Raw genomic sequence first — 26,771 nt, 5'->3', positions numbered from 1 at the left:
GCTTCCTTTAGTCTGGCCCTTGTTCAGAAGGGCATTTCAAGACTCCATCTTAGAGCAGTCGTGCTTCCTTGCTGATTCATACTCAGCATGTGGTCCCCTCAAACCCCCAGCTCTTTTTCACATAAACCATGGAAGCCAGAGCTTTCCCTTTGCTATGTTACAATTGTATGGTTGGGTTTGTTTTGTTTTGGGGGCTGAGAAGTGAAACTCGGGTCCTAATTGCAAATAAACACTTAGCCTTGTTAAATGTTATATGCTGGATTGGGGTTAGTGTTCCAGCCTGCTGAGATTGTTTTGACTAGGATTCCATCATCGGTACAAAGCTTCCCAACTGGTCTACCAAATGCACCAGGTTACAGATGTGCCAGGATGTTCATTCCCTCACTTCTCTGCTTGATGGAATGAAGTTTGGGGCTCTGAACCCACATTATAGCTTCCAACTCTGGCAGCCATATTATTTTCTGTATTTCCACCTTGTTGACTAGTGGCTCCCGACTCTGTTTTCCAATCAGAGACTCAAAAGCTAAATAGTTTCCATAGTACAGGCAAGTTTTAATCACGTGTACGCCCTGGAAGGCAGGATGTTGAAGGATTTCTATAACCTATGGGACTCTGAATTCTAAGTGACTACAAAATAAACATTTAGGCCACCAAATTACTGTATGGTTATCTCGGCATTCCATTTTTCCTGAAAAAACATAACACAAAAATCCATAATCACAGTCGGAAGCTTTGAGAAATAATATCCAGAAAGTTTTATCAAATGAAAGGGGACTCTGTTTCAGAACGAGTAACAGGTTAACTTCATTTGGAATGCCAAATGCCACATCCTGCCACAGAAATGTTTCCTCACATTTCACATGCTCAAAAATAAGTAAGTAAATAAATAAATAAATAAATAAGAGTCAACAGTGAATGCTAATATTCTTCTACCTGCAAGTTTTAACTTTAGCCACGGCCTCAAACATTAGCTGTATGTGTAAAAGGAAGCTTATGTTAGTCCAATTTAAAAGTAGAGCATTTTCATTTCATCATCAGCCTCCCCTCTATTTCCTGTGTTATCAGATGTCAGAGAGAGAGCCAGCAGTCTGATTGTGAAACTGGCAATTCGGCAGACAAAATATGCACATTCAACCAGCATTCTTTCAAATGAGAACCTAGTATGGATCCAACCTCGTAAGAGTCACAGAGAAGATACACACCAGCAGAAGGCATAAACCCAGGGGAAAAAAAGGTACCAAGGAATTCCTGAACCAACAAAGCCGATTCCAGAGGTCTCCTCTAACTCCAGGGATTTCTTCAGTTCAATATTCTCCTTCAGAAAGGACACACTCAGTTTAACCTCTGCTCCTAATAGACTCCCATGGCCCCATGGAGCTAACAAGTCCAATTGTTAACTAGCTTCTGTAACAGCATATCTGATTCTGTTGTGGGACAGGCTGTCCTATCTGGTATTTTTAAGTATGGAGATAGTAAAAAAGACGCCCTCTGAATTAACTTGGAGGGTTTCTGTTTAGTCATATCCTGACTATGTGACCACAAGACATGGAAACTGACACTCCAAATGGCACCAGCAGTGCAGGCCCCTAAGGAGGATGCTCATGGGGGAAAAACAATTTTCTCCAACTGGGACATTCAAAATGGGCTCAAGTGTAAGGAAGATGGACAGCCATCCATGAATGTACCCACCCATCTAGTCATCCACCCATCCCTCGTTTACTAGGTAGGCGCCTACCATATAAACATTGTCAGTAGAGACCAGCATTGTCTGTTTGATTCTTGTATGTGCCCTGACTGGGGATCGAACCCACAACCTTGGTGTATCGGGATGATGCTCTAACCAATTGAGCTACATGTCCAGGGCAAGACCAGCATGTCATTTAAAAACATAAATACAAGCCTTAGCTGGTTTGGCTCAGTGGATAGAGCATCGGCCTGCGGACTGAAAGGTCCCAGGTTCGATTCTGGTGAAGGGCATGTACCTTGGTTGCGGGCACATCCCCAGTAGGGGGTGTGCAGGAGGTGGCTGATAGATGTTTCTCTCCCATCGATGTTTCTAACTCTCTATCCCTCTCCCTTCCTCTCTGTAAAAAATCAATAAAATATATTTTAAAAAACACACATAAATACGGTGAAAATGAACTAGTTGCCAAATGTTTTCTTTCACCATAGAAAAGACATTTTTCTGTGTCTTGGGAAACCAACTGACTGGTGTTTGTGTGTCAATTTTACCAAACTGGCTAAATTAGGAAGTTTCTGCTCATAAGGCCATATGACAAGCCAACAGTGGTTTCAGTGATTTCTCTAATGGGCAGCTAAAAAGTCATTCACAGCATAAATCATCCTATGTCCTTGGCCATCTCAGACATACTCTCAGTCATGTGAATGGCACTGGAAACAAACTGAAAGCCGTCAAAACATCCTGTAATCGTAGACCCACTTTGTCATGCATATTTGCCCCCATTACCCTGCCCCCATTACCTTCCTATGAACCCACATTCATAAATCTACATGTAGCCCATAACAAACGGTATGTGTAAAACGTTAAATACATGAATTCTTTCTTTCTCACACAGATAGTAAGACTGAACTTGGGCTAAGTCCGTAAACAGAAAGCTATTTTTATGTCATTTAAGTTCCTGTTTAAAATTCTGTTGTAAAAGATAACTTGTTAGCTGAAATAATATACTATATTTTCATGCGATTTTGAAAACTATCAGACTGAGACCCAGCAACACAAGGTAAGATATGTAACAATCACACATAGTTAAAATCATGGAACTTCATGGCTGTAAAGGTTTGAGATGTTAACGTGTGCCCTTCCGAGCATTTTTAAAAGGGTAAGAACTGATCCAGGGTGGCCAAATGACTTGCCCAAGGTGGCAAACCAGTTAGCGTCAGAGTTCATGAACTATACACCCATATTCTCTTACTATTTGTCATAAAGAGTGTAGTAACCAACAGAGCAAGATACTGAAAACCTATTTGAAGAAATAATGACCGAAAACTTCCCCCACCTGGTGAAAGAAATAGACTTACAAGTCCAGGAAGCGCGCAGAACCCCAAACAAAAGGAATCCAAAGAGGACCACACCAAGACACATCATAATTAAAATGCCAAGAGCAAAAGACAAAGAGAGAATATTAAAAGCAGCAAGAGAAAAACAGTTAGTTACCTACAAGGGAGCACCCATACGATTGTCAGCTGATTTCTCAACAGAAACTATGCAGGCCAGACGGGAGTGGCAAGAAATTTTCAATGTGATGAATAGCAAGAACCTACAACCAAGATTACTCTACCCAGCAAAGCTATCATTCAGAATTGAAGAGCAGATAAAGAGCTTCACAGATAAGAAAAAGCTAAAGGAGTTCATCACCACCAAACCAGTATTATATGAAATGCTGAAAGGTATTCTTAAAGAAGAGGAAGAAGAAAAAAGTAAAGATAAAAATTATGAACAACAAATACATATCTATCAACAAGTGAACCTAAAAATCAAGTGAATTAAAAACCTGAGGAACAGAATAGTCTGGTGAATATAATAGAATCAGGGGCATAGAAAGGGAGTGGACTGATAATTCTCAGGGGGAAAGGGGTTGGGGGGGGTTCATGAAGAGACTGGACAAAAATCATACACCTATGGATGAGAACAGTGGGGGGAGGTAAGGGCAGAAGGTGGGGTGGGAACTGGGTGGAGGGGAGCTATAGGGGGAAAAAGGAGAAACAATTGTAATAATCTGAATAAAGATTTATTAAAAGAAAAAAAATGAGATTAAAAAAAAAGAAAAAGAAAAGAAAAAAAAAAGAGTGTAGTAACATAAGAGGACATCAATTCAAATCTGATTTGACAAGAGTAAACATGTCTCAAAGATATGCAGCTGTCCCCTCTTTGAGTCATTAACCCACACCCAGACAGTGACAGTACAGATATTACAGCAATAACACACACCAACACCACGTCGATTCCCCTTACACAGAAGAGCAGCCTAATGAAGTCGAGAAGACCCAGGAGTTTACACAATGTAACTTAACCTGAAGCTTGGCCTACTCGGATTAGCTGGGTACAAGCCCAACTTTTTCCTCTAGATCCATAAAAACCCCCATGACACCAACATTTTTCTCTTTTAAAAGCCCTAACTAAAAGTAAAACATGAACACAGTAGAGAAATTAAACCAATGGAGAAATGTCTAAAACAAAAAGTTCAAAATATCCTTCATTCACCCAAAAACAACCACTACCAACAATTTTTTGTGTATTCTTTCAGGAGAAAAGTTACACACACACACACACACACACACACACACACACACACACAATTTTAAAAAGTTATGTGTTCACGCGCGCGCGCGCGCGCGCGTGTGTGTGTGTGTGTGTGTGTGTGTGTGTGTGTGTGTGTGTGTGTTATGAGCACCCTGGTTTGAATCTGTCTTCACATTGATTGCCAGGAGCTCAATCTCACTAGTTCAGATGATAAACTGGTCACTTCAAGGACAGAAACCCTGTTGTTAATCAAAGTTAATTTGCTCTTAACTGACACTGTATTTCTGGACAAAGGGACAGAGATAGGGGAAGAATAGGGATGGAAAGTAGGAAAGAGAAAATTAGTGAGAAAAGGAAAGAAAAAGAGAAAGAGAAAGATACGGACCAGCACCTGACAGATGCTCATTCAGTACTTTCTGAATGACTGACTGCCAAATAAACGAATGAATGAAGAAACTGGGATAGGCATTTTTTTTTTTTTTTTTTTTTTTTTTTTTTTTTGTCTTAAGGCACCTTTATTCTCTGGCCTCAAATAAAGTTGTTTCTTATACAACGACATAAGTAAAAACATGTACAAGATTCAGAAATTAAAATAGAAAGAAAAAACCCCTCACATGATTCCAACCAACATCAAAAAAAACCATGTTTAATATTTGGCATGTTTCTTCGACTTATTAGTCCCTATTCTCTCATGTGTAATTGGATTATACTATAAATACTTTGTGTTTTGTTCATTTCACCTATAAGCATTTCCTATTGTAAACATTTTAAAGGCTACATAATATTCCACCACGTGGATAAACCATAGTTTAATCATTTCCATATTGAGATCAAATTGACAAATAAATGAAAGCAGAATTTGCAGGAGGAAATAAAATGATCACATAAGGAGTGTTCTAATATATATGGTATTAAATAGTACAGAATGACCCATGCTTTCCATTCTTGTTGTGATAGGCATATTTTTACACATGACATTTAACATATCAAATGATATGGCTCCAATTCTCTAAAAAGTAAGCATCCTTCTTGATCCACACTATCTAGTATGGTAGCCACTGGCCATGCGTGAATATTTGAAATGTATTCTTACAGTGTAAAATATACACCAAATTTCGAAGACTGAGTATTTTTTAAAGGATATAAAAGATCTCATTAATAATTCTTATATTGATTATATGTTAAAATGAGAATATTTTAGATATATTGGGTTAAGAAACCATGTTTTTAAAATTAATACACCTGTTTCTTTTTCTTTCTTTTTTTTACTGCAGCTACTAGAAAACTTTAAATTGCATAAGTTGCTCACATTATACATTTTTTTTTATAGTCCTGGTCTGGACTGTAGATACTATTGCAGCAGTGACTATATCGGTCTTTCTCGGATCTATCCCAGCACCTAGTACAGGGCCCTGAGAATAGTAAATGCCCAAAAAATATGTACCAGGTGAGAAGTTGTCTGTGGTGTCCAGATAAGGCAATAACTAAGCCTCAGACTGCAAGGCAGGAGGCCCTGGCCCAGATCCTAGCTCTAACGTAAAAGCAGCTCTGTGACCTTGGATAAGTCATTGAACATGGCTAGGCCTTCTTTTCCTCATCTTTAAGTTGGAGATGATATCTGCCTTTTAAGAAAATTGCATGGACCAAATAAAATAATGTCTATAAAGGGCTTTGAAATGGGAAAAATAGATGTCCGGTCCCTCCAAAGTTTCAGTATTCTCTTCTAGCAACAGTCCCAGGAGAAGCCAGATGCAGAAAATACTGAAACAACAGGGTATGAAACTAACCGATTAAATTCCTATCACTGATATTTCGATTCCAGCACATGTTAGAAAACTTAGGTCAGGACAGGTGCAGACTTGAGATTCTCACACTGATGGAAACTTCAGCATTCATCACCCCTTGTCACTACATCTCACCAACACAGTTGACAAAGGGACTTGCAGATACTTTCCTTGAGGGACCACAGAAAGACCAACAAACTGAGAGGAGAAGGCTGTCTATGGGTGGTTGACCAAGCAGCAGAGTGGCCAATTTCTCTATGACTCCTGGGGCTCACGGCCTTGTGGGGAGTTTATAATCTTGGGGGACTCTCAGGCCTTAAGGGAAAAGTTCCATGGGCACAAAAATCTATCATGGGCATTCATCCTTGTTGACGGTTTGGGGCACAGCTAGGAGAGGGGAGGTATCTTATTTTACAAGGCAATCAGGGTACCTGGCAAGGGGAGTCCGAAGGACACTTGGGCAGACTGTAAGTGTTTTCGTGACACCAGGACGGATTTCACCATCTCCGTTGGGCATCTTCTTCCCCAAATCAAAGGTCATTTCAAAAGGGAAGATTGTATGAAGAAAGCATCCTTTAGTAGGGGGGATCTTGAGGAGCCCACTGCAGACTAACCTACCACAGAGAAAAAGCAGACCCAACAACCCACAGCCCCGAGGCGGGAGACCAGCAGAACAAAAATAATCCATTTCAAGGGGCTCCAGGTCAGATTCTTCCCTCAGGCTCTGCAAGGCACCGCAGAAGCCCCAGAAGTCAATGACTTACCATCAGCAAGGCCACCACACCTAGGAGAACAAGGAGGGTGCAACGACTTCCCCTTTGCTGTGAGGGTCTGACCCTCTTCCCCTCTTTAAGGGCTGCTGCCTGTGACGTGGAAGGGAGTTGTGCCATGGCCAAGCTCTGAAACCTTGGGACCAGTGCCCCGTGACCTGCATCGCAACAGCCCACAGGGCCTGAGCTGCTGCTGACTCGTCCAACCAGAACACCAAGGACAGGACAGCAGCCACAGAGCAGAGCCAAGAACACAACCACCCAGCAGAACCAACTGTGGAGGCTCTCTGAAATTCATATTACCAGGATCAGCCCCTCAGGATTCTGGCTCAGTAGGTCCGGAGTGGGGCCCAGGCGCCTATATTTTAAACAAAGTGCAGGGCAAGGCCAATGCCCAGCCTGACGTGGGAACCTGTGGTATAAAGAAACATTATTTTCCCTAATCCTTTCTCGATTCATGAGGTTTCTCCATCCTTCTTATCTCCATGAGGAAGAGGAGAGTGGGGAGAAGAGACTTAGAGGAAAGCAAGGCCGAGTGGAGAGCATGCTAGAGTCTGAAGGCCTGAGGTTCCAAAGTGAACTGTTCCCAGTCTTTATTCAAGTCATTTAACCTCTCTGAACCTCAGTTTCCTCTTCTGTGGAATGGTGGTCAAGCCATCTACCCACTCAGGGCTGTGGGGGGAATAAATGCATATGCCGTGTTCATGACTCATAGTGGCTGTCAGACAATCATTTATCTGATTATGAGCACTCTCCATAAAGGGAAGGATGGGTGCAGGGCTGTTCTCCATATGAGGATCTTTGCAAGAGATACTATAAATTTGAATAATTGACTTAGGCATAAAGGGAAAGAAAAGGTGAAATAAATGGCAACAACATAAAACTGTAGTAAGGGTAGCCATGGATTCAGGTTAAATGGGGAGGGTGTGGAGATGCACAGAGCAGGTGGGAAAACCTGTCTCTGGGAGACTACAAAGATATGGTGGGGAGGAAATCAACAGGGATTCACAAAGATTTAGGCACAAAGTTACATGAAGTTTTACTGCAATGTTACTTAAAAGGGAAAAAGTGGAAATAACCTAAAGGTATCTTTTTTTTTTAAAACATTTTGATGAACATACATCACTTTATTTCAGGAAAAAAAAATGTTCCTTTTCAAATGTAGGGAAAGATTTTGGAATCCATGGATTAGCTGAAAGCATGTTTAAATATCTCAATGATTTTTCTTTTAAATTCCAGTTAGAATTTTAGAACATTAATATCAACAAAGGAAGGCCAGATGTGGGGCCAAGTAATCATGATTTGGGGTAACATCAGAACTTCTGACGCACAAAGGGTATGAGAAGGATGGAGGAGGCAAAGAGAAACGAAATCATATAAAGAAGCAGATGAGATCTCTGAATCATATTAGGAGAATCAGGTATAGTGCTTCCCTTCCCCCTCCACACAGACAAACACATAATGATGAGAACTTTTGAAATAAAACTCAATATCGCCCACCAAGTCCTTTCCCACACAGGCTCACTAATCTATTTTTGTATTCCAGTGAGATTTGCAGCAAATAATAGATTTCCAGTAAAGAGGAAATAATTTCTGTGCTGTAACTGGGTTTTTCTCACTTCCTTTTTTTAAAATAATCACCCAAGTCCAAAGTTTCAGAACAACAATACAGTCTTTTTTTGCTCTGGATATATATCCCTGCAGACATTTTGGAACTAAACTGCATCCGTGAAACGTTCTAGGTAATTTGCTTAGAAAACTTATAATAATATATTATGGCACTGGGGCTGGAAGCAGCCTTCTAAATCATCTGGTCCAACCCATCATTTCGCAGATAAAGATCTTGAGAAATAAATTGGCTGCTCCAACACACTTAAGTGTCTAATTAAAACATCTGCTGAGAGAGGATCCAAGATGGCGGCATAAGTAAACAGCTAAACTGCTGCCTCGCACAAAAATTTTAAAACTACAACTAAAAGACAAAACGTCTATCACCCAGAACCACGGGAAAGCTGGCTGAGTGGAAGTTCTACAACTAGAAGGAAAGAGAAAACAGCATTGAGAGGTGCACAAGCGCTGAAAAGCTGAGGTACGGAGGCACGCATATCGGGCTGGTGACGGGTGACTGGGAGCGCTGCTTTTTTCAACCCAAAGGGAGACAAGCTCCCGATTACTCCAGACTCCAGTTTCTGGGGAGACGCAGGGGACCCAAACTCCTACGGGGAGAAGCTGGACTGTATGCCATCGGGTTGGAAAGTGAAGGTGGCTTGCTTGCAGGGCTACGCGCAGGAATAATTGTTTACTGTGCTGGGGCGCAGGACACAGGGACACGGTCGGAGACGCAGAGCCGGCTAACTGGCAGCCATCACTGTTTGCCATGCCCTAGCCTAGTGATGCCCTGAGACCCTGCCCCGCACAATCTACAAACCCACCCAAGCCCCAAGCAGCAGCTTTAGCATATGAATGGCCTGCCCTATCGCAGCTTAACCTAGCAAACTTGCAGCCCGGGTCAAACAGCTCCAAAACCTCCAAACCCCAAGCAAAGGAGAAAACTGTAGTTCTCGGTGTAGCTCCTGCTGGGTGGCCTCAGACAGTAGCTGACCTGCACCCCATTGGAGATCCAGAAACCAGTGTACCTAGTGGTCAGTGTGAGACACCAGATTTCAACTCCTCACATCCATAAGTGACACATTCAAGAGGCAGACTCAGTGAGCACCAAAGCCCCACTGAAACAAGTCCTGCACCATAAGCGTGTCTCCAGTGCAGCAGTTCTTCCATTATAGACACAGTGGGTCCTCACAGCCAAATGGCCTGGAGATCAATTCCTCCCAGTGTACCAATAGCAATCAAGGCTTAACTACACCAAGACTTTGCACTCAGCCCACAAAGGGGTGTACCAAGAGCATCCACCTCAGGTGATTGGGGAGGCTGAGCTACTGGCCTCTATAGGTCACCTACCACACAAAGCCACTCCATCAACACAGGGAAGCAACAAAATGCAGAGACAAATAAACATGTCACGAATGAAAGAAATGGAGGAAAGCAAACTACTGGACAACATAGAGTTCAGAACCACATTTATAAGGTTACTCAAGAATCTTCTAAAACCTGCCGAGAAATTTGATGAGACCTCCAAGGAGCTTAGTGAGACCTTCAAGGACCTTAATGAGAATGCCAAAAAAATGGAAAAGGACCAGTCAGAAATTAAGCACTGTCTAAAATAAAAAATATACAGAAACTCAACTGTGGATCAACGTACCTCAAGAATCAAACCAAAGATCTGAAATATGAGAAAACAAAAAACACCCAACCAGAAAAACAAAAAGAAAAAAGAATCCAAAAATATGAAGATAATGTAAGGAGCCTCTGGGAAAACTTTAAGCGTACCAACATCTGAATTTTTGGGGTGCCAGAAGAAGAGAGAGAGCAAAATATTGAAAACCTGTTAGAAGAAATAATGACAGAAAACTTTCCCTACCTGGTGAAAGAAATAGACTTACAAGTTCAGGAAGCACACAGAACCCCATACAAGAGGAATCCAAAGAGGACCACACCAAGACACATCATAATTAAAATGCCAAGGGCAAAAGACAAAGAGAGAATCTTGAAAGCAGCAAGAGAAAAACGGTTAGTTACCTCAAGGGAGTACCCATACGACTGTCAGCTGATTTCTCAACAGAAACTATGCAGGCCAGAAGGGAGTGGCAAGAAATATTCAAAGTGATGAACAGCAAGAACCTACAACCAAGATTACTCTACCCAGCAAAGCTATTATTCAGAGTTGAAGGTCAGATAAAGAGCTTCACAGACAAGAAAAAGCTAAAGGAGTTCATCACCACCAAACCAGGATTACATGAAATGCTGAAGGGTATTCTTTAAGAAGAGGAAGAAGAAGAAAAAGGTAAAGATAAAAATTATGAACAACAAAATGACATCAAATACATACCTACCAACAAGTGAATCTAAAAATCAAGTGAATAAAAAATCTGAAGAACAGAATGGACTGGTGAATATAATAAAATCAGGGACATAGAAAGGGAGTGGATTGACAATTCTCAGGGGGAACGGGGTGTGAGGGGTGCGGGAAGAGACTGGAAAAAAAATCTTACACCTATGGATGAAGGCAGTGGCGGAGGGTAAGGGCATGGGGTGGGGTGGGGAATCAGGTGGAGGGGAGCTATGGGGGAAGAAAAAGAGGAACACCTGTAATAATCTGAACAATAAAGATTTATTTAAAAAAAAAAAAGAAAAAAAATCTGCTCAATTTTAAGGTAGCTGATAAATTTGGAAAGAGGGGGTGGAAAACAAAACCTCTAAAACGTTTTTAGTGCAATAGTAATTATGAACAACGGGCCTATTAAATGAAGAAGCCATAAGGATAGTAATGAAAGTATACCTCCACTCCAATAGCAGGACTACTTACTTACATCTGGAAAACTAAGAGATTAAAATCTGCTAGAGCTAACTCATGGATTCTGTGAGTCGGGGCATAGGAAGAGAATTTAGGAGCTCTACACTGAAATCTGCTGGCCTAGGCACCAACACTAGCCTAATTTTACACTGAAATTCATGGGCATCCAGGAGTCTCCCTGATGTGATGATGCCTCCATTTCCAGAAAAGTGAGAAAATGGTCCATGCATAACAGAGGTGCATGACCGCTGATCCGGTAAAGGGAGGGTGGCTTAGAACCTTGCTTGATGTGGACCCCTGACCAATGGCATCAGCATCACCTGGCTGCTTGTCAGAAATGCAGGATCTTGGGCCCCACCCAGACCTACGGAGTCAGAATACGCATAGTTCAAGATCCCCAGGGCCTCTAGGAATATATCCTAAGAAACCAGAAACACCAATCAGAAAGGATATATGCACCCCTATGTTCATAGCAGCTCAATTTACAATAGCTAAGATTTGGAAACAGCCTAGGTGCCCGTCAGCAGATGACTGGATCAGAAAACTATGGTACATCTACACAATGGAATACTATGCTGCCATAAAAAAGAAGGAATTACTACCATTTGTAGGCACCTGGATGGAATTAGAGAACATTATGCTAAGTGAAATAAGCCAGTCAATGAAAGAAAAATACCACATGATCTCACTCATTTGGGGATAATGAAAAACATTATAAACTGATGAACAAAAAGATAGTTACAGAGGCAGTAAAGCATCAAACAGACTGTCTAATTACAGCGGGAAGTTTAGGGAGAGGTGGGGGAAATAAGAGATCAACTGAAGGACTTGTATGCATGCATATAAGAGTAACCAACGGATGCAAAACATTGGGGGGTGAGGGCATGTATGGGAGTGGGGTGGGGGGGGGGGGCAATGGTAAGATATGTACACATATAATGCCTTAATAAAAATTTGAAAAAAAAAAAAAAAAGATCCCCAGGGCCTCCTGAGAAACATTTATTTACATAACGCAGCAGTAAGAAAAAAGTATAATTGATGACCTGTAACTGCATTTAACCTAAGTTTCTGGAATAATTACCTCCTTTACCAGCTCTACTCCCTAAAGCTTTTTTAAAAAATATATTTTTTTATTGATTTCAGAGAGGAAAGGAGAGGGAGAGAGAGAGATAAACATCAATGATCAGAGAATTATTGATTGGCTGCCTTCTGCATGCCCACACTGGGGATCGAACCATGACCTCACGGTTCATAGGTTGATGCTCAACCACTGAGACATGCCAGTTGGGCTAACGCTATTGATCTTTGAGCCTTATTTTAAATTTTAAATGGTCTAAAGTTTAGCCTACATTTTAAATGCTCAGTGAATATCTTATTAAGTAGTCATGGTCTTTTCACAAAATATCTCACAGTTAAGAAACAATGTAAATATAAATATTCTGGGAGCTTCACCATCTCCAAAGGCCACCCACTCCATCTTTGCATACTCAAATTGATACTAAGCTTTCCTGAAATTTGTCTCCCCGTAGCTTTCAATAACCCTACAATCAGTAAGCCCATGATTATTGGCCCTACCAGTAGTTTATCCCCATTATCAAGTTTTCATTATATTTTCCACTGGGATTTTTTTTTAATGCACAAAGTCAAAGAAACAAGTTTCAGGTATTTATTTCTCATAGACCTGGGGCAGCTTATTGTAGTGGGGTATATGAAATTTTTATTTTTTGCTTTTATTTTGGGATACCTTAGGAAAACCTCACAGGTACAAGAGGAGTATTAAAATAAACTATCACAAGTTATAGAGAATGTAACCAAGGATATAATTATGCCAGATTTCCAGTGTTGGGGATAATACTGATTCCCGGGAATCAAAGCAGGTGTGAAATAGGGCAAGAAGGTGATGCTTCAAAAATGTTTGAGACTCTCTGGCCTAGACTACTAGCCCTGGAAAATGTCTTAGGTCAAGTCTAATTCCACTTCTTACAGAGAAGGAAAGTGAAACCCAAAGAAGCTGAGCGACTTGCCCAGTATTAGCCATCTCATTAGCAGCAGAGCCAGGCAATGGAGTGCCTCTAATCGCAGTTCAAAGGTCTTTTTGCTACACTGCCAGACTCAGAGTCTTAAGTTTGTTAAGAAAGCTTGTCTGGCCCAGCCAGGTGTGGCTCAGTGGTTGAGCATTGACCTATGAACCCGGAGGTCACGGTTCGATTCCTGGTCAGGGCACAGGCCCAGGTTGCAGGCTGGATCCCCAGTGGGAGGGCCTGCAGGAGGCAGCCAATCAATGATCATCTCTCATCATTAATGTTTCTATCTCTCTCTCCCATCCTTAGCAGATTTTCTGCTAAGCAGCTTATTTTACTCTCCCATTAAAATCGACTTTCTGATGAAAGTTTCTTTGCTCTCAGAACAGAAACACGGCTGTGAAACACTTCATTCTTTCTGAAACACTTGAAACTAAACACTCAAAGTAGACTGAGCCAGAGTTGTAAGTAAAAAGTAAAATACAGGCAATCAATTTTCTGGGCATCTAAACATTGGATGCATCCAAACAATATTTTAGTATATATGCTGCCAACGTGAGCAATCCAAACAATATTTTATAAATCCAAATTTTTAAAAGTAACACCACTGTAATGTTTTAAAGAAAAATCAGTTAAAGCATAGAGCATGAGGTGCCGGTATAGTGATATTTCATCCAGGGAGCTCTGATTGATTGGTTGGTGGGTCCCAGTGGCCAGCCCACAAGATTATAATGAACCCCATTGCAGTGACATAAGCTAATCCTCAGAAATACAGTTGTGTCTCACTTCTTTGTAAATTTAGGCAGATCACAACTCTCTCAAATCAATGAAGTGTGACCAAGCAAGTATGAATCGTGTGCTTTCTGTATCATCGTATCCTCCTGAAATAAAAATAAGCAAGCCCAGGAAAAATTACTAATCCAGGTCCCAAGCATCTCAGGTGAGATCTTTAGGCTAACACTAGTCATTTATGTGACAAAATGAGCTGGGGTCCCACTGTGTTCCATGACCTGCTTGTATTTATTGATTTAAAGCAACCTATTCCTGATATAAAAGCAGCTTAGGGAGTTACAAAGTATTAACTATTTTAAAATTTAAATACAGTTTAATTGATTTCAGAGAGGAATGTAGAGGGAGAGAGAGATAGAAAAATCAGTGATGAGAGAGAATTATTGATTGGCTGCCTCCTGCATGCCCCACACTGGGAATCGAGCCTGCCACCTGGGCCTGTGCCCTGACTAGGAATTGAACCATGACCTCCTGGTCCATAGGTCGACATTCAACCACTGAGCCACACCAACCAGGCTACAGTATTAACTTTTTACGGTCAATAAAAATTTGTGAATTCTTAATTCGGTTCACTAAATGCGATAGGGGAGGATGAATTAAATCAATGCCCAAGTCCCACCAGGGATAACTGAACATCACTCCATAATTTTCAGGCTTCTTTGTTGGCATTAGGTTCACAAGATCTTAAGAGAACAGAAGCCTGAGAACATAGCCTGCTCATAGCCCTCGGTGAGGCAAGAATGGAAAACAAAATGAGGAAGAAAGGCTGTGACATGTATTCATACAAAAGTATATCTTCCGTTACTGCTCATCAGAGTGTATGTCATACTTCCTGGGCCGCTCAAGTCATTAGCCCTGGCAGAGAGGATGGGAATTTTCCCACTTCACAAGAAGAAACAGGGCAAAAAACAGAAGCCAGGTTGGCGGGAAACGGAGGGTTGTTTCCCTATAAATATGTTATCCAAAAGTGATACCTTTTCAACAAAAATCCTACAGTCATATGATGGTAAAATGGAAATGGCTTGCAAGCAGGAAGGCTAGCAGTCTTGTTCTTCACGCTCCCACCAAACTAGGTCTCATCCTCCCACCCCCACGGCCCTCTCCTAGGCTGGGACCTGTGTCCTGCATCTTCCAAGGTGTAGGAAATTCTAACAGGCTTTTGTCCTAGCTCAGAATCCAAGGGAAAGTTTCACCTTCCTCGCCTTCGGTCCAAGAGACCTATCCTATCATTATCCCATCCCAGGAACAGGCTGTTCTACACCAATAAGTACAACTGGGACTCTTAGCATAGGGAGGCCCAGGTTCATTTTGTAATATAAATGACTGTCAACGTGACGGTGTCTCCCCTGAAATGCCTAGGGCCTGGGTAACTGTGTGTGTTTTTTAAATCCTCACCCAAGGGTATGTTTTATTGGTTTTAGAGAGAGGAAAGGAGAGAGAGAGGGAAGGAGGGAAGGAGGGAGGGAGGGAGGGAGAGAGGGAGAAAAAGAGAGAAGCATGGGTGTGAGGGAGAAACATCAATCACTGTCTCCGTACACACCCCGACCTGGAACTGAGCCTGCACCCTTTTTGGTGTACTGGACAACACCCCAACCAACTGAGCGCCCCGGCCAGGGCAGGGTTAGTCATTTTTCTAGGGCTTGCTCATCTGCACTTCAGAGGAGAGAGACCCTTACCTTCAGACATGGCCTTCTTCACAGCTGCCACGTACGTCTCGGGCTCGTCGTCACAGGTGAGCTCCTGCCAGTGTGCCCAGTCTGGAAAGAAGTCCAGGAACTGCTTGCTGTTCTGCACCCCGCAGAGCAGCCGGACCATGCGGTGCGGCGGGTGGAAGGCTCTCTGCAGCAGCGGCAGCTGGGCCGGCTGGCCGAAGTGCTGCACCAGCTCTGCCGACAGCAGCACCACGATGCAGCGTGTGCTGAGGAAGAAGGTCAGGTCCTCAGCTGAGAAGAAAGCGTCAGGGCCCAGCCGGTAAGTCAGCGTCTTCTGGCCACGGACCTGCCGACTGGACAGGAAAAGGTTCTGGAGGTATTGGCACCATTCCTCAGCATCCGGGCTATAGACCAGGAGAATGTCACACCTTCGGAACACCCCTGAGCAAGAACAAGGCACTTATGTTAACACGCCTGCTTCCCAAGACCTGCATGGTATACCATCCAGATGGAGAGCCGAGCACCCACAGTCTTTCACTGCTTACCTCCAGTGGACCTGTTTGACTTCTTTCCCTACTTACAGCTGGTGTTACAACTATTCCAGACTCTGCTTTTGCTCAAACATACAAATGCCACGTCAGATGCTTGCATTAGCTATTACTTCTGCTGGCATACTCTTCCCCCCATGGCTGGTACAATACAGGATTGAGTTTGGAAGAGCTTGGGGGGCCCTGGCCAGGGTGGCTCAGTTGATTGGAGCATCATCCCATGCACCAAAAGGGCACATACCTAGGTTGTGGGTTCAGTCCTCAGTTGGGGCACATATAAGAGGCAACCAATTGATGTTTCTCTCACCTCTCTCTCTCTCTCTCCCTTCCTCACTCTAAAATCAGTAAAAAGTATGTCCTTAGGTGAAGATTTAAATAGTGTGCGTGTGTGTGTGTGGGGGGGGGTGTCTTTTGGGGATCCCTTGGCCCAAATGCCTCTTTTAAAGATAAAAGAACAACAACACTTCAGCTGTGAAGATGAAGGAAATTACTTAAATTCACACTCAGTAATTAGTCACAGAGCCAAGACCAAATAGGTTAGGAGAATAAGATCTCAGAAAGGCTGTGGTCCCATACATTAGTGATGAAGAAGCCGTTGGCAATGTCCCAATGGGTTGACAAGTGATGGCAAGGAAGTGAAGAAGAGATTTCCTAGAGTATAAGAAGTTATCTTAAGAAGACAGTGGTGGGCCTAGAGCAGGGGTCCTCAAACTATTTAAACGGGGGGCCAGTTCACTGTCCCTCAGACCGTTGGAGGGCCAAACTATAGTTTAAAAAAAAAAACTATGAACAAATTCCTATGCGCACTGCGGGCCTGGGACGAGTCGACTGCTAAGCAGGACAGGCAGCGGCACCCGGCAGGCCGGATAAATGTCCTCGGCGGGCCGCATGTGGCCCGCGGGCCGTAGTTTGAAGACGCCTGGCCTAGAGCATCATTTCAATACGCCAAGGTTAAAGGTTCAGTCCTCCATCAGGGCACATACAAGAAGCAACCAATGAAGGCATACGTAAGTGGAACAGCAAATCCATGTTTCTCTCTCAACTCAAATTTAAAAAAAAAGAAGGTAGTGTGGCTCGTGCAACACTGATTGATTGATGAGCAGGAAACCAGTGACTATGGTGCCCTGACCCCGTGGCCCTGAGCCATTTATGCCACTTTTATGAGGAGACAGTGACCCAAAAGCAAAACAGCAGGTTTTAGATTGACAAGTTCTAGGCCACTGAGGGAATAAGTACTCAATTCACCCTGGATCCCGCCTCACCACTCCCTGCCTCTCTGTTAACAGACATCACAAAACCTGTGGTTCATTAAAGATCTCTTGTCATCAAGGAAAGTTTAAATGTTAGTAACAGCAGGAACTGAGTGTGGAGTATCCAGGAACTCTCTACTATCTTCACAGTTTTTCTATAAATCGAAAACATCTAAACATCTAAAATAAAAATTTAAATATACAGTTGAAATAAAAAGCACTTGTGGGATTAGCCTCTTCTAATGAAACAAGGTTTTTAGTATCTTCACACAAATATACATATTTAAAATGTCTCATTCCAGGGGGTCTGGTGTTAAATTTGACCCCTTCCCCTCCCCCCCTCGACCCCCCCCCCCCCCCTCAGCTTTGCGCAAAAGTGCTTGAGAAGGAAGTGGTCACTGCCTCAGACCAGTTAATATCACAACTTATTTGGTCACCACCAACTTGTAGCGTGACTTCAGACCAATAGACTAAATCTAAGCAAATTCTGCCTCAATGTAAATGAGGACAACAGACTCTATCGCCGTCCTGGATTTTGCTCTGCTGCTGAAATTGAAAGCTGGGGAAGTTGTAAAAAAAAGTCCAAAGTGAAAGTTAAAGTCCCTCCATAACATGCTGAGCAATGACCGAGGTCTAAATGCCTTGTAAGCAACTCCGTCTCCTATAGGGGGCGCTCCTTTCTTCAAGAATAATTCCCTTCCTTTAACCATAAGTCACTTCTTCAAATATGCTAAATCAATTCTCTCATTTTTTGGTTATTAAAAGACATGAAATACTTGGACCAACAAGGGGTCATAAATGCTAGACTGGAAAAGGTCTCTGTCGAGCTTAAGGGACAGGTTTGGCTATGGAAGGAGCTAGGAAGGCAAGCAGAAGAGCAGGGGCTGGCTGGTGGCAATAGGGAGTGAGGGTGGTGGTAAGGAACACAGTGCCTGAGAGGTTCCTTTAAGAGATTCAGAATCCACCTGAGAAGAGAACAAAGAGGAAGTTCTTCTCAAACTACCCAGCCCAGACCATTTCTTTAATCTGTAGGTGACGCTGGCACATGATGCATCTGTCCTGGAGCCCCATGTTTGAATCTGCACTGAAAAGGGATGTGACAGAGGGAAGGTGACCGGGATAGGGAGAGATCTGCACATTGTTCAGGTGAGGAGTTTTCAGACCCTGAAGATTTCAAGTTTAGAAACTTGTTAGGAGTACTGAGGGACCTCAAGGATCAGTGGAAAAATTAAAGGTTCCTTCAAGCCCTGTTTTCCTATAAGTACAAGGATGGTAGAAGGATCTGGAGATAAAATAAGCAGGAAGAGGTAGGAGAGCTTTCTTCAAAGGTCTGAAGATGACGCATGGAGAAAACAATTGTAGTCTTCATCAACCACACTTGGCCACTAAGGAAAGTTATGTATGGCCTCCTTCTCCTCTCTCTCATGTGCAAATAACAAGAGATGCCATCAGATGCCAAGGACAGGGAGCCAAGATTTTCCTTGACTTCAACAAGCAAATATGCCTTTCAAAAACAAAAGACTAATGATTACCCGTCAGTAGAAGGAAATTTAAGGAAACCACATGATTCAGCCATGAAAAGGAATGCGGCACTGATGATGCATGTTAAACCTGGATGAACCTAGAAATTATTATGCTACATGAAAGAAGCCAGTCACCATATTACATGGTCCCATTTATATGAAAGTCCAAAGTAGGGAAATCTATGGAGACAGAGAGTAGGATTTGGGAATGGGGAGAAGGAGGGAAGCAGGGGGTGGGTGACAGCTGAAACAGAAGACGTTTCTTTTTGAGGTGATGAAAATGTTCTGAAATTGACTGTGGTGATGGTTGTGCATATGTGTGAAGATACTAAAAACCACTGAATTGTACACGTTAAATGAGTGGATTGGATTTTTAACATGAGAAGGAAAAGGGGAATGAGCGGGAGGAAGAGGAGGAGCAAGAGAAGGTGGAGGAGGAAGAGGAGAAGGGGGAGAGGAAGAAGACAACATGGAAGACTGGCCTGGATGACAGCATCTTGGCAAGAGATACTCTCACCACTGTGAGCTGCCACCATGGGTCACTGTATCTCCAGACCTCAGGGAGCCCCAAGGGCACCAGAGACCCAACTCCTATTTGCAGCACCTAGCCGCAGAGGATGCTGATGCTTCCAACCATTATAGACGTCTACAGAAGCCACTACAGGGCCCTAAACCTCAGAGTTGGCCACTGGCTTAGAATTGCTATGGGAATGGGAGCACGCCCTCTAGCCGGCCCCTTCAGCCACACTCACTCGAATGATGCACACAGGGAGGACACTAAGGGAGGGCTTCTTCAGCCCCCTCTGCCCAACCCCCATCCCTGCCCCGTTTGTTTCCTAGGCCTAACAGCCCAGGGCCTGTTCCCTGCCATAGAAGGTGATGGGCACCTCACTCACCTCATCTCCTACTTCTCCCCAATCACCCACCTACTCTGGCAAACTGCTCCTTCAATACACCACATACACCCATTTACTGTTCTTCTACCTGGAATACTCTCCCCCCAAAGCTCCCACACACACCCCCCCCACACACACACACACTTCAGTTCTTTGCTCAAATGTTTATGAAGACTAACCTAGCTGCCTCATTTAAAATTATAACCCCAACCCCCTTTACCCCTGTCTATTGTTTTCCCATGCACTTCTCATAGCATGTCTTTTCCTTATTAAGTGTATTGTCTGCCTTCCCCCACTACTCCATAAGCTGCATGGGGCCATCGCTTCTGTCTGTTTCATTTACTGAATATTTACTTGACACCTAGAACAGTGCCTAGAATCAGCAGGCATGCAGTAAGTATGTGTTGTATGAATGAATTCCCTCCAGATAACTCTGCTTCAGCTTTCAAATGAAGTGTGTGGACTACAAACCTTCTGTTAGCAACGGTTCCTTATTCACAATACAGCTTCTTGACCTTCAGAGGCTCGCTAGGGAGGCAGGAGGCGGTCAGCTACCTTTCCACCACCCTTAAATAGGAAGCCCGTCTCGCCAAAGTGAAGAGAACTGTCACCACTGGCCTTTCCTACCCCTACTTCCGAAGCGCCATTGGAAGGCTAGATCTCAGGGGGTCTAGCATCTGCCCACATCCTCCAAAAGCAGTGCCTTCTCCTGGCCAGCTAGATTTTATCTTTCAAGAGGTTTTTACATCCTGTGTTCACCAGTTATCTCTACTAAAACATCATGCGATGAGCAAGGAAAACACGAGTAAACCCACTTGCAAACATGGTAACTGTAATATTCTCATCTAGTAATTCTTTGTTTGTTTACGCTTTCCTCTATAAGACTATGAACTCAGGAGCAGAGACCAGGCATGTCCTGGGCACCATTGGAGAACATATTTAGGTGCATATTATCCCTCAACGTGCGTTGTAAGTGCTCATTAGCTGTCTCTACTCTCATCATTATCACATGCTTCGTCCAAAATCGCAGTGAGTGCGTGACTTGCCAAGTGTACACACCCCATGAACCAAGAGGAACCCAAAGGTTCATCAGCCTCCAGGCACCTTATGATGGATAGATACAGAGTGGTTCCCCATTCTTCAAAGTTCTGCAAAGGACATAGGAAAAGTAAAGCTAAAGGAATGGTGTTCCTAGGTTCCCATCGAAATTCCAGACGAAAAACAAAGCCTAGGGTAGAGGAAGCGGGCTGGTGGCCCCAGGGCCGCCGGAGATCTCCGGTGCCAACCTGGGACTGCCTGGGCGCCCCCTATCGGCCCTAGAAGCGTTTCGCCGGCACCGACAAGTCGGCTTTCTCCCTTCTTTCAACTCCGACTCTGGGTCCGCAGGCAGAGTTGGACCAACAAGGGAAACGACCCTCAAAAGGTCCGAGAGCTAGTGACGAGGGAGAAAAGCAGACTTGGAAGATGGGGACAGAGGAGGGTCCGGCAGGGGCTGCAAAGATTCGCGCAACAGGCTGGGAAGGGGAACGGGGGAAAGTTGGGGTGGGCGGTTTGCGACAGGGAACTGGGGAAAAGAACCGAAAGAACACAGGTCCTGCACCAAAGAGGCCCCACCGAGTGGGGAGCCGGCCGTGCTCGGAGGGCTGCGGGGGGCCAGAGAGCGCGAGGAGGGAGAGAGGGGGGCACCCCAGCGCCGAGGCTACCGAGGGCCGGTGCCCTGCCTACGCACCTGAGGCTGCCATGCCGCTGGCGCAGCTCTCATGCCCGGCTCGCCGAGTGCGCGGGGCTGGTGCCCGGAGCCGGGCCGGGGGCGTCCCTGGACGCGGGCCGGAGGGGGTGCCGGCTGAGCTCTGCACCGGCCGCGGCTCTGACGCTTCCTCCCTCCGGGCAGCGACGATTCTCAGCGAGGGCGTGTCCACAGGGCCCGCCCGCCGGCGCCTGCGGGGCTCAGCCCCGGCACCTGCACCCCGGCTGGCCGTTGCGGAGGGGAAGTGAGAATCCCCGTCCCGGCCGCCAGCCAGCTCCCTGCACGGCCTCCGCTCCCCTCATCACTCGGGTAGGGAAGAGCCCGGGGGCTTCCTACCACGTGCGCCCACTCCTCTGGACATCAGCCCGATCTCATCTCTACCAAAGGGCAGCCCGAGATGGAGCGGGTGCTGAGGGCGGAGGGGGAGGAAGAAGGTTGAGCTCCCTGCAGGACCTCTGTGACCTCTAACGGGGTGGGGAGGAGTTGGAGGGTGATGGGCACAGATGGCCGAGACATCTCCCCATCCCCTGGGGCTTTGTCCCTGAGCCGCTGCCCCGGCAGGAAAGGGGAGGGGGCAGGAAGGGGAAGAGGCACCTTCCCTGGCACCTGGCCCGGGTGCTTGGTGTTGCCCTTGGTTACCCTCCAGTGACCTTTTGGTAACTCCCTGGACCTGGTCTCCTGGCGGCTCATGAATATTAATAATAGTGTCATATGATGAGTGATGATATAATTATCTTTTTGCCTTTAATGCATGTGAGGTAGCACCCATCATTGTCTTCATGGCAGAGCTGAAGAAATTAGCCAAAAACTGCATCTTGCTCAGACAATGCTCCGAGTTCCCTAAGGGCCTGAGTCCGGAGGCAGAGCTCTCTCTGAAGTCCTGGTCCTCCCTTTGCCTGCCCCTGTCATGGATCTGTCCTCTTGGATCTTCAACAATGCAGGGTCCAGAGGATGGGTGCAGAGATGAAGGAACGCTAGGCTTAGGGAGAAATAAACGAAATGGATTTCGGAATGGGAATGCCAAGGCTGAGGCCCATCATTCGTTTTCTACTGCTGCCGTAACAAATTCCCACAAACCTAGTGACCTAAGAGATCACATGTTTACTACCATCCTGCTCCGCATTGCAAGTCCAACGTGAGTGGCACTGGGCTAAAATCCAGGGTCGGCAGGTTGGCTCCAGGAGAGAATCCACTTCCTTGTCTTTTTCAGCCTCTAGAGATGACAGACACTGGCTCATGGCCTCCTTCGCTTCAAAGCCAGCAACAGAACACCACTCTGACTCTGCTTCCCGGGACATCACATTTCTCTCTGACTCTCTCATCTGCCTCCCTCTGCCACTTTTGAGGATTCTAATGATTACATTGATCCTACCCAGAGAGTCCAGGAAGATCTCCCTATTCTAAGGTCAGCTGACTAGCAACTTTAATACCATCTATAACCTTAATTCTCTTCTGCTATGTAACATAACATATCCACAGGTTCTAGGGGTCAGGACATAGACATCTCCTGGGTGGGGGGAGGGCATTACTCTGCCTTCCACAGGCCTGGAATTCCAAGAGATGAGCTTGCTACCTGCTATACCTTACACCTACTCCATACTTTCAGGACTTCTCTGCCCTCTAGACCAAGTTACACACACACACACACACACACACACACACACACACACATAATCATGCACTGTCACAGACCTGTATTCTTCTTTAGTAAAAATTACATAGATATTTTTGTGCAATTACTTATTTAAATTTGTGTCTCCTCCATTCAACCCTAAGCCCATCAGAGGCAGGATCCAAGCCTACCTTTTTCACTATGGAACTTCCAGCACTTGGAGCCAAACCTGTTGAGAATATGCTCAGAAAGTACTTGAATGAATGAATGAATATGACCAGGAAATCCTTAAACTTGAGACAGAAGGATAAAATGGACTTTTCAGGCACTGGAAATCTTGGAGGAGGGGAATATAAAATGTCAAAATAAAAGCCATTAGAGTAAGGAAAACAGTGAACTAAAGTTTGGAAATGTTGAGTTTGAGATACCCATGGGATAGCCTGGGGGCTATGTCATTGTAGAAGAGAGAGCTAGGGCTTATACAGGGGTCCTCAAACTTTTTAAACAGGGGGCCAGTTCACTGTCCCTCAGACCGTTGGAGGGCTGGACTATAGTTTAAAAAAAAACTATGAACAAATTCCTATGCGCACTGCGGGTCCCCGACGAGTTGGCTGCTAAGCAGGACAGGCAGCGGCACCCGGCGGGCTGGATAAATGTCCTCGGCAGGCCACATGTGGCCCGCGGGCCATAGTTTGAGGACGCCTGGCTTAGAACCTGGATGGGATGTCACCCTTGGAATTAAAACTGCCTGAGTGAGTGGGGGATAAGAAATAGAGAGCAAGAACCTGGACTCAAAGGCAGAGCCATGGGGAAGGGCCATGCTCAGGGGCCAGAGAAAGAAAAGTTTGCAAAGGATTGCAGAGTAGCCAAAGAGGTGGGAGAAGAGGCAGGTCAGAAAAACCAGGAAGCCACGGAAGGAGGGTTTTGAGGAGAAGTTTGTAAGCAAGGTTGATCACTGTGAGGGGTCGGGAAGAATAAGATTTGACATAAAAATAACAGGTCGCGGTGGCCACCAGTAACATCTGGGAGAGCAACCTGGAACCGCAGAACCTGGACTGCTGAAAGATGAAGAGAGCGAGTAGGTGGTGAGGAAGGCAGCTGGGACAGGATCAGAGATCTGAACAGAAAGATAGGGGTCCCAAATTCTTATCTCAGTCCTTAAATTCTCTCCAAACCCACTTTGGGTTGTTGGGCAAGCTGTAAACTCCAAAAATCCTCTGTTTCCTCATGTGTACAGAGGTCATTCCAGTTCAGAAATATTAGGGCCCTACCCTGTACAATACCCTATTTGGAGAACCTTGCTTGAACACCGGTCTTCTAGATTCTATATGCTCCTGCACCCTCCCTCACTCTCTTCTCAAGCCCGAGGACCTGGCTGGTCTATATTCCTTGTCAGAGTCTTTTCTACTGAAGGTATATTCATCTATTTGAGGTCATCTCCTCTGATCACACATACCCCACCCCCCTATCCAAATGCATGGTCTTCCTTTCAGCTCCAGATGTTAAGGAGTGAGGGCCCTTTTCTGCTTCCTAACCAAGAGAATCTTTGAAACAAAAGCATACTTCCATGTGTTGTATGCAAATACTTGTTACAACTGTTAGAGGGTGTGTGATAGTTGTGGATGAGGTCTTGAGTGCTAAATCACCTGTCCAAACTCTAAACACTCCCACTGCTGCACAGCATTGACCTCTGGAATTTGGCCATGAAAGGGACTCTGAGGCCAACATTTCCTTGGGGAGATGACATCAGTAATCCCTGACACTGGCAATTCCACCCGGTTTCTTTGTAGAGCAATTGGTGTTCGGTGTGGGGAAGTGGTGTCTGTTTCTGCATCTCCATTTGATGGTTCCTGTAGAACATGGAGGGGAGTGAGGCTGCCCCCCGAAGGGCCCTGCTCTGCCCCTGTGCACTGGCTCTTGGGGAAGGTTCTGCACTCAATCCCTTCAGTACTGAGTGGCCCACAGATGGGTTCTAGGCAGTATGGAGAACCTGGACTTGGCTGCTGCCCAACAGTCTTGTTGGCTTGGCAAATATGTAGGGCCATAGAGATGAACACATGTCATCTAAGGAGCATAGGAGTGAGGAAGAGGGAAGAAATACCTGCTTATGTCTTGCAAATGTTATAGCATCATCTCTCATGCCTGGGGATCAGAGCCTTTTGCCTGGTTATCGAGACCTCACTTGCACCTGGCTGGCACAAGAGGGCACCATTGCAACTAATCCCTTACTATGGTGCTGTTCTCAGAAAGTCCACAAGAGGGCGCTATAGCAAACCCTCCCTGCAGGGCAAGAGTTGGGGGCAGAACCAGGATTAGAATCCTGATCCTGATTCCTACTCTGATCTTCTGTTTGCTTGCTTGCTTGCTTGCTTGCTTGTTTGTTTGGGGGGAACGAGATACTTTTATAAAACCTTAATCATATTTCGGATACAATTTTAAATTTAATTTTACTTGAATTTCACAAAAGAAAAAGAGAAGTTGATGGAATTGCTGAATTCAAATAAATAGACAAGAGATACTTCCCCTAAAATGTCCCTTCAAGATTAAAAAAAGAGAGAAAAGAAACTGTGAGAACATTAAAGGTTGGTCATTATGATTTTTTCCAAGGACATATTTTCATTTTTGTTTGTATAGACTGACTTCTTGCTGTGAAAGATGAGTTTGTTGGCCCAGCCACACCGACATGAACACACTGTTCTGAAAATATTGAAGCCTTCTGTACCAGTTGGTAAATATCAGCCACTGGACTATCCCCAGGGCTCTCCCTCTCTCCTGGCTGCCCCATCCCACCACCAGGGCCAACCCCAACCCCAACCCCCATCTCCCCAGGACGCAGAGTTACAGGGGAAAGGGGACTTTAGTCCCATCTCCCAGGCACCTTCAACAGGCACCACTTCGGGCTCCAAGCAGCTTAGCGTCCATCTGTTTTACATAATGGCCTCAGGTAAGGCTTTGTTTGCAGAAAGTATTCAGTGTGAAAACTGATTGAAAACCCCTGCTCAAGGTCAGTCCTCAGGCCCTGGCAGGTTTGCACAGTCCTGGATTTCTGAGGATGGAGGCCTTTCTCCCCAAAACACTAGCTCCTTATGAAGTCAAGTGCAAGTCTTCATCCTGGTGTGATTGTTACCTTGCATCCAAATGGGCAAAGACACAGCCTTGCGGGTATTACGGAGACTGCCTCTGAGCTGGCTCCAAATGGGATGAGGCAGAAGGTGCTGGAGCCCAGGCTCAAGTGGAGGCGGCAGGAAGGGAGTGGGCTTTGCTCCGCCATCTCCCTGGGACCCAGAGCACCAGAGTCCCCTTTCCCTGGCGCCCTCAACAGGCACCACTTTGCCCCAAGCAGCTAAGTTTCCATCTGTTTTAGGTCATGGCCATTTTTTTTTATCTTGAAGGGATATTTTAGGAGAAGTGTCTCTTGTCTAGAGGAAATATTTATTTGAATTCAGCAATTCCATCAACTTCTCTTTCTTTTTCTTTTGTGAAATTCGAGTAAAATCAGGTAAGGCG

The 26,771-nt window shown here is 44.8% G+C and overlaps 1 protein-coding gene across 1 annotated transcript in view; it reads right to left on the bottom strand.

The window, feature by feature from the left end:
* PIK3AP1 (phosphoinositide-3-kinase adaptor protein 1) overlaps positions 1-21,784 on the bottom strand; it is a 105,449-nt gene extending 83,665 nt beyond the window's left edge. Inside the window, exons 1-2 of the mRNA XM_080687895.1 lie at positions 21,635-21,784; positions 15,713-16,129 (exon numbers count right to left, since the gene is read on the bottom strand). Coding sequence (XP_080544021.1) covers positions 15,713-16,129; positions 21,635-21,647 — 430 coding nt within the window. The 5' untranslated portion in view covers positions 21,648-21,784. The remainder of the gene's footprint in view (positions 1-15,712; positions 16,130-21,634) is intronic.
* Between the last annotated feature and the right edge of the window lie 4,987 nt (positions 21,785-26,771).

The sequence above is a fragment of the Plecotus auritus genome (assembly GCF_963455305.1).
Source record: "Plecotus auritus genome assembly, chromosome: 9".
Lineage (NCBI taxonomy): Eukaryota > Metazoa > Chordata > Mammalia > Chiroptera > Vespertilionidae > Plecotus > Plecotus auritus.
The sequence above is the reverse complement of the archived record's forward strand: the minus strand, read 5'-3'. Positions and strand labels throughout refer to the sequence as shown.